Source organism: Ranitomeya imitator, chromosome 2 (assembly GCF_032444005.1).
Source record: "Ranitomeya imitator isolate aRanImi1 chromosome 2, aRanImi1.pri, whole genome shotgun sequence".
Classification (NCBI taxonomy): domain Eukaryota; kingdom Metazoa; phylum Chordata; class Amphibia; order Anura; family Dendrobatidae; genus Ranitomeya; species Ranitomeya imitator.
Window position 1 is genome coordinate 415,609,321 of NC_091283.1, and position 12,212 is coordinate 415,621,532.

General features: G+C 52.4%; 1 protein-coding gene across 1 annotated transcript in view; it reads left to right on the top strand.

Moving 5' to 3' along the window:
• The first annotated feature begins 6,204 nt into the window (after positions 1 to 6,204).
• The window catches only part of NPLOC4 (NPL4 homolog, ubiquitin recognition factor), a 64,413-nt gene continuing 58,405 nt past the window's right edge, over positions 6,205 to 12,212 (top strand). Inside the window, exon 1 of the mRNA XM_069750751.1 lies at positions 6,205 to 6,350. Within this exon, the coding sequence (XP_069606852.1) occupies positions 6,336 to 6,350 (15 nt within the window). The 5' untranslated portion in view covers positions 6,205 to 6,335. The remainder of the gene's footprint in view (positions 6,351 to 12,212) is intronic.

Genomic DNA, 12,212 nt, shown 5'->3' on the forward strand with positions numbered 1-12,212 from the left:
CACTGCTGGTCGGGGAGCAGGACATGGAGGAATTTGTTGGTGACACTGCTGGTCGGGGAGCAGGCCATGGGGGAATTTGTTGGTGACACTGCTGGTCAGGGAGCAGGACATGGGGGATTTGTTGGTGACATTGCTGGTCAGGGAGCAGGACATGGGGGATTTGTTGGTGACACTGCTGGTCGGGGAGCAGGACATGGAGGAATTTGTTGGTGACACTGCTGGTCAGGGAGCAGGATATGGGGGGATTTGTTGGTGACACTGCTGGTCGGGGAGCAGGACATGGAGGGATTTGTTGGTGACACTGCTGATCAGGGAACAGGACATTGGGGCTTTGCTGGAGACACTGCTGATCAGGGAACAGGACATTGGGGCTTTGCTGGTGACACTGCTGGTCAGGGAACAGGATATGGGGGGCTTTGCTGATAACACTACTGGTCCGGGAGCAGGACATGGGGGGCTTTGCTGGTGACGGTTAGCGAGCATTACATGGGGGAATTTGCTGGTGACACTGCTGGTCAGGGAGCAGGATATGGGGGGATTTGTTGGTGACACTGCTGGTCAGGGAGCAGGATATGGGGGGATTTGTTGGTGACACTGCTGGTCAGGGAGCAGGAAATGGGGGAATTTGTTGGTGACACTGCTGGTCAGGGAGCAGGACATGGAGGGCATTGCTGGTGACACTGCTGGTCAGGGAGCAGGACATAAGGGGCTTTGCTGGTGACACTGCTGGTCAGGGAGCAGGATATGGAGGGCATTGCTGGTGACACTGCTGGTCAGGGAGCAGGACATGGGGGGCTTTGCTGGTGACGGTTAGGGAGCATTACATGGGGGAATTTGCTGGTGACACTGCTGGTCAGGGAGCAGGATATGGGGGGATTTGTTGGTGACACTGCTGGTCAGGGAGCAGGACATTGGGGCTTTGCTGATAACACTACTGGTCCGGGAGCAGGACATGGAGGAATTTGTTGGTGACACTGCTGGTCAGGGAGCAGGATATGGGGGGATTTGTTGGTGACACTGCTGGTCAGGGAGCAGGACATGGAGGAATTTGTTGGTGATACTGCTGGTCAGGGAGCAGGACATGGGGGAATTTGTTGGTGACACTGCTGGTCAGGGAGCAGGACATGGGGGAATTTGTTGGTGACACTGCTGGTCAGGGAGCAGGACATGGGGGAATTTGTTGGTGACACTGCTGGTCAGGGAGCAGGACATGAAGGAATTTGTTGGTGACAATGCTGTTCAGGGAGCAGGACGTGGGGGAATTTGTTAATGACACTGCTGGTCAGGGAGCAGGACATGGAGGAATTTGTTGGTGACACTGCTGGTCAGGGAGCAGGACATGGAGGAATTTGTTGGTGACACTGCTGGTCAGGGAGCAGGACATGGAGGAATTTGTTGGTGACACTGCTGGTCAGGGAGCAGGACATGGGGGAATTTGTTGGTGACACTGCTGGTCAGGGAGCAGGACATGGGGGAATTTGTTGGTGACACTGCTGGTCAGGGAGCAGGACATGGAGGAATTTGTTGATGACACTGCTGGTCAGGGAGCAGGACATGGGGGAATTTGTTGGTGACACTGCTGGTCGGGGAGCAGGACATGGGGGAATTTGTTGGTGACACTGCTGGTCAGGGAGCAGGACATGGAGGAATTTGTTGGTGACACTGCTGGTCAGGGAGCAGGACATGGGGGAATTTGTTGGTGACACTGCTGGTCGGGGAGCAGGACATGGGGGAATTTGTTGGTGACACTGCTGGTCAGGGAGCAGGACATGGAGGAATTTGTTGGTGACACTGCTGGTCAGGGAGCAGGACATGGATGAAATTGTTGGTGACACTGCTGGTCAAGGAGCAGGACATGGGGGAATTTGTTGGTGACACTGCTGGTCAGGGAGCAGGACATGGGGGAATTTGTTGGTGACACTGCTGGTCAGGGAGCAGGACATGGAGGAATTTGTTGGTGACACTGCTGGTCAGGGAGCAGGACATGGAGGAATTTGTTGGTGACACTGCTGGTCAGGGAGCAGGACATGGAGGAATTTGTTGGTGACACTGCTGGTCAGGGAGCAGGACATGGGGGAATTTGTTGGTGACACTGCTGGTCGGGGAGCAGGACATGGAGGAATTTGTTGTTGACACTGCTGGTCAGGGAGCAGGACATGGGGGAATTTGTTGGTGACACTGCTGGTCGGGGAGCAGGACATGGGGGAATTTGTTGGTGACACTGCTGGTCAGGGAGCAGGACATGGGGGAATTTGTTGGTGACACTGCTGGTCGGGGAGCAGGACATGGGGGAATTTGTTGGTGACACTGCTGGTCAGGGAGCAGGACATGGGGGAATTTGTTGGTGACACTGCTGGTCGGGGAGCAGGACATGGGGGAATTTGTTGGTGACACTGCTGGTCGGGGAGCAGGACATCGGGGAATTTGTTGGTGACACTGCTGGTCGGGGAGCAGGACATGGGGGAATTTGTTGGTGACAATGCTGGTCAGGGAGCAGGACATGGAGGAATTTGTTGGTGACACTGCTGGTCGGGGAGCAGGACATGGAGGAATTTGTTGGTGACACTGCTGGTCGGGGAGCAGGACATGGGGGAATTTGTTGGTGACACTGCTGGTCAGGGAGCAGGACATGGGGGAATTTGTTGGTGACACTGCTGGTCGGGGAGCAGGACATGGAGGAATTTGTTGGTGACACTGCTGGTCGGGGAGCAGGACATGGAGGAATTTGTTGGTGACACTGCTGGTCAGGGAGCAGGACATGGGGGAATTTGTTGGTGACACTGCTGGTCGGGGAGCAGGACATGGGGGAATTTGTTGGTGACACTGCTGGTCGGGGAGCAGGACATGGAGGAATTTGTTGGTGACACTGCTGGTCGGGGAGCAGGACATGGGGGAATTTGTTGGTGACACTGCTGGTCGGGGAGCAGGCCATGGGGGAATTTGTTGGTGACACTGCTGGTCGGGGAGCAGGCCATGGGGGAATTTGTTGGTGACACTGCTGGTCGGGGAGCAGGACATGGGGGAATTTGTTGGTGACACTGCTGGTCGGGGAGCAGGACATGGAGGAATTTGTTGGTGACACTGCTGGTCGGGGAGCAGGACATGGGGGAATTTGTTGGTGACACTGCTGGTCGGGGAGCAGGACATGGAGGAATTTGTTGGTGACACTGCTGGTCGGGGAGCAGGCCATGGGGGAATTTGTTGGTGACACTGCTGGTCAGGGAGCAGGACATGGGGGATTTGTTGGTGACATTGCTGGTCAGGGAGCAGGACATGGGGGATTTGTTGGTGACACTGCTGGTCGGGGAGCAGGACATGGAGGAATTTGTTGGTGACACTGCTGGTCAGGGAGCAGGATATGGGGGGATTTGTTGGTGACACTGCTGGTCGGGGAGCAGGACATGGAGGGATTTGTTGGTGACACTGCTGATCAGGGAACAGGACATTGGGGCTTTGCTGGAGACACTGCTGATCAGGGAACAGGACATTGGGGCTTTGCTGGTGACACTGCTGGTCAGGGAACAGGATATGGGGGGCTTTGCTGATAACACTACTGGTCCGGGAGCAGGACATGGGGGGCTTTGCTGGTGACGGTTAGCGAGCATTACATGGGGGAATTTGCTGGTGACACTGCTGGTCAGGGAGCAGGATATGGGGGGATTTGTTGGTGACACTGCTGGTCAGGGAGCAGGATATGGGGGGATTTGTTGGTGACACTGCTGGTCAGGGAGCAGGAAATGGGGGAATTTGTTGGTGACACTGCTGGTCAGGGAGCAGGACATGGAGGGCATTGCTGGTGACACTGCTGGTCAGGGAGCAGGACATAAGGGGCTTTGCTGGTGACACTGCTGGTCAGGGAGCAGGATATGGAGGGCATTGCTGGTGACACTGCTGGTCAGGGAGCAGGACATGGGGGGCTTTGCTGGTGACACTGCTGGTCAGGGAGCAGGATATGGGGGGATTTGTTGGTGACACTGCTGGTCGGGGAGCAGGACATGGAGGGATTTGTTGGTGACACTGCTGGTCGGGGAGCAGGACATGGAGGAATTTGTTGGTGACACTGCTGGTCGGGGAGCAGGACATGGAGGAATTTGTTGGTGACACTGCTGGTCAGGGAGCAGGACATGGGGGAATTTGTTGGTGACACTGCTGGTCGGGGAGCAGGACATGGGGGAATTTGTTGGTGACACTGCTGGTCGGGGAGCAGGACATGGGGGAATTTGTTGGTGACACTGCTGGTCGGGGAGCAGGACATGGGGGAATTTGTTGGTGACACTGCTGGTCGGGGAGCAGGACATGGGGGAATTTGTTGGTGACACTGCTGGTCGGGGAGCAGGACATGGGGGAATTTGTTGGTGACACTGCTGGTCGGGGAGCAGGACATGGGGGAATTTGTTGGTGACACTGCTGGTCAGGGAGCAGGACATGGAGGAATTTGTTGGTGACACTGCTGGTCGGGGAGCAGGACATGGAGGAATTTGTTGGTGACAATGCTGGTCAGGGAGCAGGACATGGGGGATTTGTTGGTGACACTGCTGGTCGGGGAGCAGGATATGGAGGAATTTGTTGGTGACACTGCTGGTCAGGGAGCAGGACATGGAGGAATTTGTTGGTGACACTGCTGGTTGGGGAGCAGGATATGGAGGAATTTGTTGGTGACACTCCTTGTCGGGGAGCAGGACATGGGGGAATTTGTTGGTGACACTGCTGGTTGGGGAGCAGGATATGGAGGAATTTGTTGGTGACACTGCTGGTCGGGGAGCAGGACATGGGGGAATTTGTTGGTGACACTGCTGGTCGGGGAGCAGGACATGGGGGAATTTGTTGGTGACACTGCTGGTCAGGGAGCAGGACATGGAGGAATTTGTTGGTGACACTGCTGGTCGGGGAGCAGGACATGGAGGAATTTGTTGGTGACAATGCTGGTCAGGGAGCAGGACATGGGGGATTTGTTGGTGACACTGCTGGTCGGGGAGCAGGATATGGAGGAATTTGTTGGTGACACTGCTGGTCAGGGAGCAGGACATGGGGGAATTTGTTGGTGACACTCCTTGTCGGGGAGCAGGACATGGGTGAATTTGTTGGTGACACTGCTGGTTGGGGAGCAGGATATGGAGGAATTTGTTGGTGACACTGCTGGTCAGGGAGCAGGACATGGGGGAATTTGTTGGTGACACTGCTGGTTGGGGAGCAGGATATGGAGGAATTTGTTGGTGACAATGCTGGTCAGGGAGCAGGACATGGGGGAATTTGTTGGTGACACTGCTGGTCGGGGAGCAGGACATGGAGGAATTTGTTGGTGACAATGCTGGTCAGGGAGCAGGACATGGGGGATTTGTTGGTGACACTGCTGGTCGGGGAGCAGGATATGGAGGAATTTGTTGGTGACACTGCTGGTCAGGGAGCAGGACATGGGGGATTTGTTGGTGACACTGCTGGTCGGGGAGCAGGATATGGAGGAATTTGTTGGTGACACTGCTGGTCGGGGAGCAGGACATGGGGGAATTTGTTGGTGACACTCCTTGTCGGGGAGCAGGACATGGGGGAATTTGTTGGTGACACTGCTGGTTGGGGAGCAGGATATGGAGGAATTTGTTGGTGACACTGCTGGTCGGGGAGCAGGACATGGGGGAATTTGTTGGTGACACTCCTTGTCGGGGAGCAGGACATGGGGGAATTTGTTGGTGACACTGCTGGTTGGGGAGCAGGATATGGAGGAATTTGTTGGTGACACTGCTGGTCGGGGAGCAGGATATGGAGGAATTTGTTGGTGACACTCCTTGTCGGGGAGCAGGACATGGGGGAATTTGTTGGTGACACTGCTGGTCGGGGAGCAGGATATGGAGGAATTTGTTGGTGACACTCCTTGTCGGGGAGCAGGACATGGGGGAATTTGTTGGTGACACTGCTGGTTGGGGAGCAGGATATGGAGGAATTTGTTGGTGACACTGCTGGTCGGGGAGCAGGACATGGGGGAATTTGTTGGTGACACTGCTGGTCGGGGAGCAGGCCATTGGGGGCTTTGCTGGTGACTGTTAAGACTGCCTAATTAGTCAGGGAGCAGGGCAACATTTACTGAGAGCATCAAGATCAGTACGAAGAAAATGTCATCCCCAGAACCCTCATGTCAAACCCGCAGGCCACTAGGTGGCGCTCTCCACGTCAGGTTGGAACGTTCTGAACCGGAACCTTGTGATCGTGTTTAGTGACACCGGGGGGAAGCTTAGCGAGGTGACACCAGTGCGCAGGACCGGCCGGTTGGAGCCGTTAGAGGCCGGGAAAACCCGGAGGTAACCGCGGTGTGAGGCGGAGGAGGAGGCCGAGGAGCGACAGACATGGCGGAGAGTATGGTGAGGAGGAGGCTGCATCCGTGTGCGGGATGCCGGGCGGGGAGAGCAGGCCCAGAAATAGTGTCATGTCATGTGTCATCACTGCACCGGGCACAGATACAGTGTGAGAGGAGGTCACCGCTGGGTGCACACCGTGTGTACATAATGGAGGCAGCGCAGCGCTGGGAGAAGGTGGAAAACTTGGCAATTTCTTTCTCAAGAAAGGTTCTCGGCCAGAACCGAGACGTCGCCATTATGGGCTATACTGGTACGGTGTGTCACCGGATCACATTGGGAGGCTGCACCCTGATCGTTGCTGGGGCTGCTTCTGTGTATATACACACTGCTCCGATACTTACACACCTTATATATAATCTGTATATAGAATGGGCCAATCATCCTTATGTGACTTGTCGTACAGAATGGACCGGTCATGGGACCAATGCTCCGACCATGACCACACCAGGCCCCATGTTACTGTGAGCGGCCACCATGGTCTGCAGGGTCTCCACACTTGTCTTCCATCAATCACATTACATCTGGGACATCATTGATTGGCAATTGCCCTACACCTGAAATGAAAGTCACTAATAACCCTTTGTTTCAGGGATGGGGCAGAAGCTTCGTCAGTGACCACAGCCTCTTCCCCTTTATAATGCTTCATTTGAGTATCCCCTCATGCACTGAGATTCATGAACGAAGCATCATCAAAATGGAAAAAAACAAAAGTAGAAAAGCAGTTAGTGTAGGGGATTTTTAATTAAGTACAAGTGTTTTTCACTAAATAAGAATATCATCAAAAAGTTAATTATCTTCAGTTCTTCAATACAAAAAGTGAAATATATTGTATAGAGTCATTACAAACTGATGTATTTCAAGTGTTGATTTCTGTTAATGTTGATGATTATGGCTTACAGCCAATGAAAACCCAAAAGTCATTATCTCAGTAAATTAGAATATTTATAACACCAGCTTGAAAAATTTTCAAATCCAAAATGTTGGCCTACTGAAATGTATGTTCAGTAAATGTACTCAATTCTTGGTCGAGGCTCCTTTTGCATCAATTACTGCATCAATGCGGTGTGGCATGGAGGTGATCAGCCTGTGGCACTGCTGAGGTTATGGAAGCCCAGGTTGCTTTGATAGCAGCCTTCATCTCGTTTGCATTGTTAGGTCTGGTGTCTCTCATCTTCCTCATTACAATACCCCATAGATTCTCTATGGGGTTAAGGTCAGGCGAGTTTGCTGGCCAATCAACCACAGTGATACTGTTGTTTTTAAACCAGGTATTGGTACTTTTGTCAGTGTGGACAGGTGCCAAGTCCTGCTGGAGAATGAAATTTCCATCTCCAAAAAGCTTGTCGGCAGAGGGAAGCATGAAGTGCTCTAAAATTTCCTGGTAGACGGCTGCGCTGACTTTGGTGTTGATAAACACTGGACCTACACCAGCAGATGAGATGGCTCCCCAAACCATCACTAATTGTGGAAATTTCACACTAGACCTCAAGCAGCTTGGATTGTGGCCTCTCCACTCTTCCTCCAGAATCTGGGACCTTGATTTCCAAATACAAAATTTACTTTCATCTGAAACCAACACCTTGGACCACTGAGCAACAGTACAGTTCTTATTCTCCTTGGCCCAGGTAAGACGCTTCTGGCGTTGTCTATTGGTCATGAGTGGCTAGACACAAGGAATGTGACACTTGTAGCCCATGTCCTGGATATGTCTGTGTGTGGTGGCTCTTGAAGCAATGACTCCAGCAGCAGTCCTCTCCTTGTGAATCTCCCCTAAATTTTTGAATGGCCTTTTCTTAAAGGGAACCTGTCACCCCCAAAATCGATGGTGAGGTAAGCTCACCGTCATCAGGGGCTTATCTACAGCATTCTGTAATGCTATAGATAAGCCCCCGATGTAACCTGAAAGAGGAGAAAAAGAGGTTAGATTATACTCACCCAGGGGCGGTTCTGCTGCGGTCCGGTCAAATGGGTGTCTCAGGTCCGCTCCGGCGCCTCCTATCTTCATTCCATGACGTCCTCTTCTGGTCTTTATGCCGTGGCTCCGGCGCAGGCGTACTTTGTCTGGCCTGTTGAGGGCAGAGCAAAGTACTGCAGTGTGCAGGTGCTGGGCCTCTCTGACCTTCCCGGCGCCTGCGCACTGCAGTACTTTGCTCTGCCCTCGACAGGGTACATAAAGTACGCCTGCGCCGGAGCCACGGCATGAAGACCAGAAGAGGACGTCATGGAATGAAGATGGGAGGCGCTGTACCGGACCTGAGACACCCATTGGAGCGGGACCGCCCCTGGGTGAGTATAATCTAACCTTTTTTTCTCATCTTTCAGGTTACATCGGCGGCTTATCTACAGCATTACAGAATGCTGCAGATAAGCCCCTGATGACGGTGATCTTACCTCACCATCGATTTTGGTGGTGACAGGTTCCCTTTAACAATCCTTTCAAGGCTGCGGTTATCCCGGTTGCTTGTGCATCTTTTTCTACCACACTTTTTCCTTCCACTCAGCTCTCCAATAATATGCTTGGATACAGCACTCTGAGTAGCCAGCTTCTTTAGCAATGACCTTTTGGGACCTACCCTCCTTGTGGAGTGTGTAAGTTACTGGCTTCTGGACATCTGTCAAGTCAGCAGCATTCTTCCCCATGATTGTGGAGCTGCTGAAACAGACTAAGGCTGGTTTCACACTTGCATAGGGTAGAGTTGCGGAGGGCTGCGTACTTCCTCCGTTAAGTCCCGCCCACTGCAGCATCTCTTCCATTCAGCTCCGCCTACATCTGCATGCATCCTGCGTACCTATCTTTAACATTGGGTACGCAGGCCATGCGGATGTACGTGGATGCGTTCGCATGTGTCGTTTTGATGCTGCGCCGAACGCAACATGTTGCATTTTGTTGCGGTCGGCACAGCATCAAAACGACGCATGCGGACGCATCCGCGTACAACCACATGGCCTGCATACCCAATGTTAAAGATAGGTACGCAGGACGCATGCAGACGTAGGCGGAGCTGAATGGAAGACGTGCGGCAGTGGGCGGGGCTTAACAGAGGAAGTACTCAGCTCTGCCCTATGCAAGTGTGAAACCAGCCTACAGGTACCGTCACACTAGACGATATCGCTAGCGATCCGTGACGTTGCAGCGTCCTCGCTAGCGATATCGTCCAGTGTGACACGCAGCAGCGATCAGGATCCTGCTGTGCTGTCGCTGGTCGGGGAAGAAAGTCCAGAACTTTATTTTGTCGCTGGACTCCCCGTAGACATCGCTGAATCGGCGTGTGTGACACCGATTCAGCGATGTCTTTGCTGGTAACCAGGGTAAACATCGGGTAACTAAGCGCAGGGCCGCGCTTAGTAACCCAATGTTTACCCTGGTTACCATCCTAAAAAGTAAAAAAAACAAACGCTACATACTTACCTACCGCTGTCTGTCCTCGGCGCTCTGCTTCTCTGGTCTGGCTGTGAGCGCCGGGCAGCCGGAAAGCAGAGCGGTGACGTCACCGCTCTGCTTTCCGGCCGCTGTGATCACAGCCAGACCAGAGAAGCAGAGCGCCGAGGACAGACAGCGGTAGTAAGTATGTAGCGTTTGTTTTTTTACTTTTAGGATGGTAACCAGGGTAAACATCGGGTTACTAAGCGCGGCCCTGCGCTTAGTAACCCGATGTTTACCCTGGTTACCGGGGACCTCGGGATCGTTGGTCGCTGGAGAGCTGTCTGTGTGACAGCTCTCCAGCGACCAAACAGCGACGCTGCAGCGATCCGGATCGTTGTCGGTATCGCTGCAGCGTCGCTTAGTGTGATGGTACCTTAAGGGACCTTTTGAAACACTTAGGAAGCCTTTGCAGGTGTTTTTTGTTATTCTAATTTGCTGAGATGATGTCTTTTGGGTTTTCATTGGCTGTAAGCCATAATCAACATTAACAGAAATAAACACTTGAAATACATCACTCTGTTTGTAATGACTCTATATAATGAGTTTCACTTTTTGGATTGAAGAGCTGAAATAAATTAACTTTTTGATGATATTTTAATTTAGTGAGAAGTAGATGTATATTAGAAAATAGTGTAGATTATGGCGCTAAATAGATAGGGAGTTAGAAGGAAAATGACTTTGGACAACCCCTTTTAAGATAACAACTAGGCTAGCTTGCCCTCGATCTCAGAATATCTTGTAGATATAATGTACCTATCAAATTTTCTGCCACACTTGTTTGTCCAATGGTTTTTCTTGTTGTTATTGAAATCTGAACATTGTAGATTCAGGTTGAAGGCGGCACAAATGAACACCTGGAAGCAAAGAGAAAAGAAACACAGGTGAAACAAACCAGAATGTCTGTTACTCCTTAGATTCCTCTCTGTCCTCCCTTTCAGTCTGACGATGCTTTGCAACTCCTTGGCTTTCTCTCCAGCAGCTTCATCATGTTGTCATCTGGAATGGTTGTCAACAGTCTAGAAGGAGTTTCAAGAGGAGCAGAACACTTGTTGCTGCTTTGCCTTCAGTCTTCAATTTGCATCAAAATAATCCCAAACTGATCAGTTTGCTTGTGGTCCGATGATTGTGGAGGCCATGACATCTAACGTAGCCTCTACCCTGGACTCTCTTCGTTGGTCACCTAGCCTTTGCATAGCCTGTAAGGTTTTTTTTAGGTCATTGTCCTGTTGCAATAGAAGTGATGGTCAAACTAATAGCAATCCAGATGAGCTGTCGTCATTACAGGATGCTGTTAGCCACGCTGGGTAAGAACTGTGCCATGAATTTGGAATAAATCGTCAACAGTGTCACCAGCAAAGCCCCACCATCATCACCTCTCCCCCTCCATACTTCACGGTGGGCACCACACATGTGAAAACTATCTCCTGGCTTAGACCAAAAATCTCACTTTCCAGTTCACCACCTGACAGCACCATTGGAGGACGTCCTTCTTACCCTTAGTGGGACAGGAACAACAAGCAAGGAACCTCCCCACTCCACCCACCAGTGTTTTTCCTGTCCCACTGTGGATAGTACCGGAAACCTTTTCCTCCGACGGTGCTGTGCAGATGGTGGGGATTGGGGGGGCCCAGCCTTTCCCTGCCGCAAGTTATCTGCGGCTGATACCTGCCATGGGGGTCCCTCAGCCTCCCCAGTGTAGCGCTGTTCCTGGGTTCGGGTCCGTTTCCTCCGCACAGGGGGCTCTCGGTTCGGGCGCCTGTCTGCTGGGGGGTGAATGTGGCGGTCGCTTCCAGCAGTGTCCGATTCCCAGCGTACGGCTGCATCCTTCTCCAGAGAACGCTTCCATCAAGCGGCCACTTCCGGGTGCGATGGCCGCGTCACTTCCGGTCGCAGCGAGCATCGGAGCGCGGGACGCCAGCAGCAGCGCCGGCCTCGGAGGAGGCCTTGGAGCACGGTCAGCCACAGGGACGTGGTAACGAGGGCAGGATCAACCAGGTAAATCCTATATAAATGTCACATTGGGGTCTTTATGCCGCTGGCCATCCTGACAAGGAGCACTCGGCTAAACTATCTTCGCTATGGAAGAGACAGCCAGACCTGAGGGGACTGACCAGCTTCAGGGGCAAGTGAGTGGGCTAATCTAAGCCATACCACAATACTCGCCCCTCCCCCTACTTCCCTATCTACTGCTGGTATCTCTATGTATTCTAGGCAGAGCCTCCCATCCCTGCACCTGAAAGGAAAAAATCTGTGAAAAATAAATGCCTGATATGTGCTGCTAAATTCCCGAAAAATTGTCGGAAGCCACTATGCAAGTCGTGCACATCTAAGATTGTGGGTGATGAACAGACTGCGTTATTAACCAGTATGAGAACAATGATTCGTCAGGAGGTTCAGGCATCCATCTCAAGCCTGAATCTGCCCCAGACAAGTCAATCAGA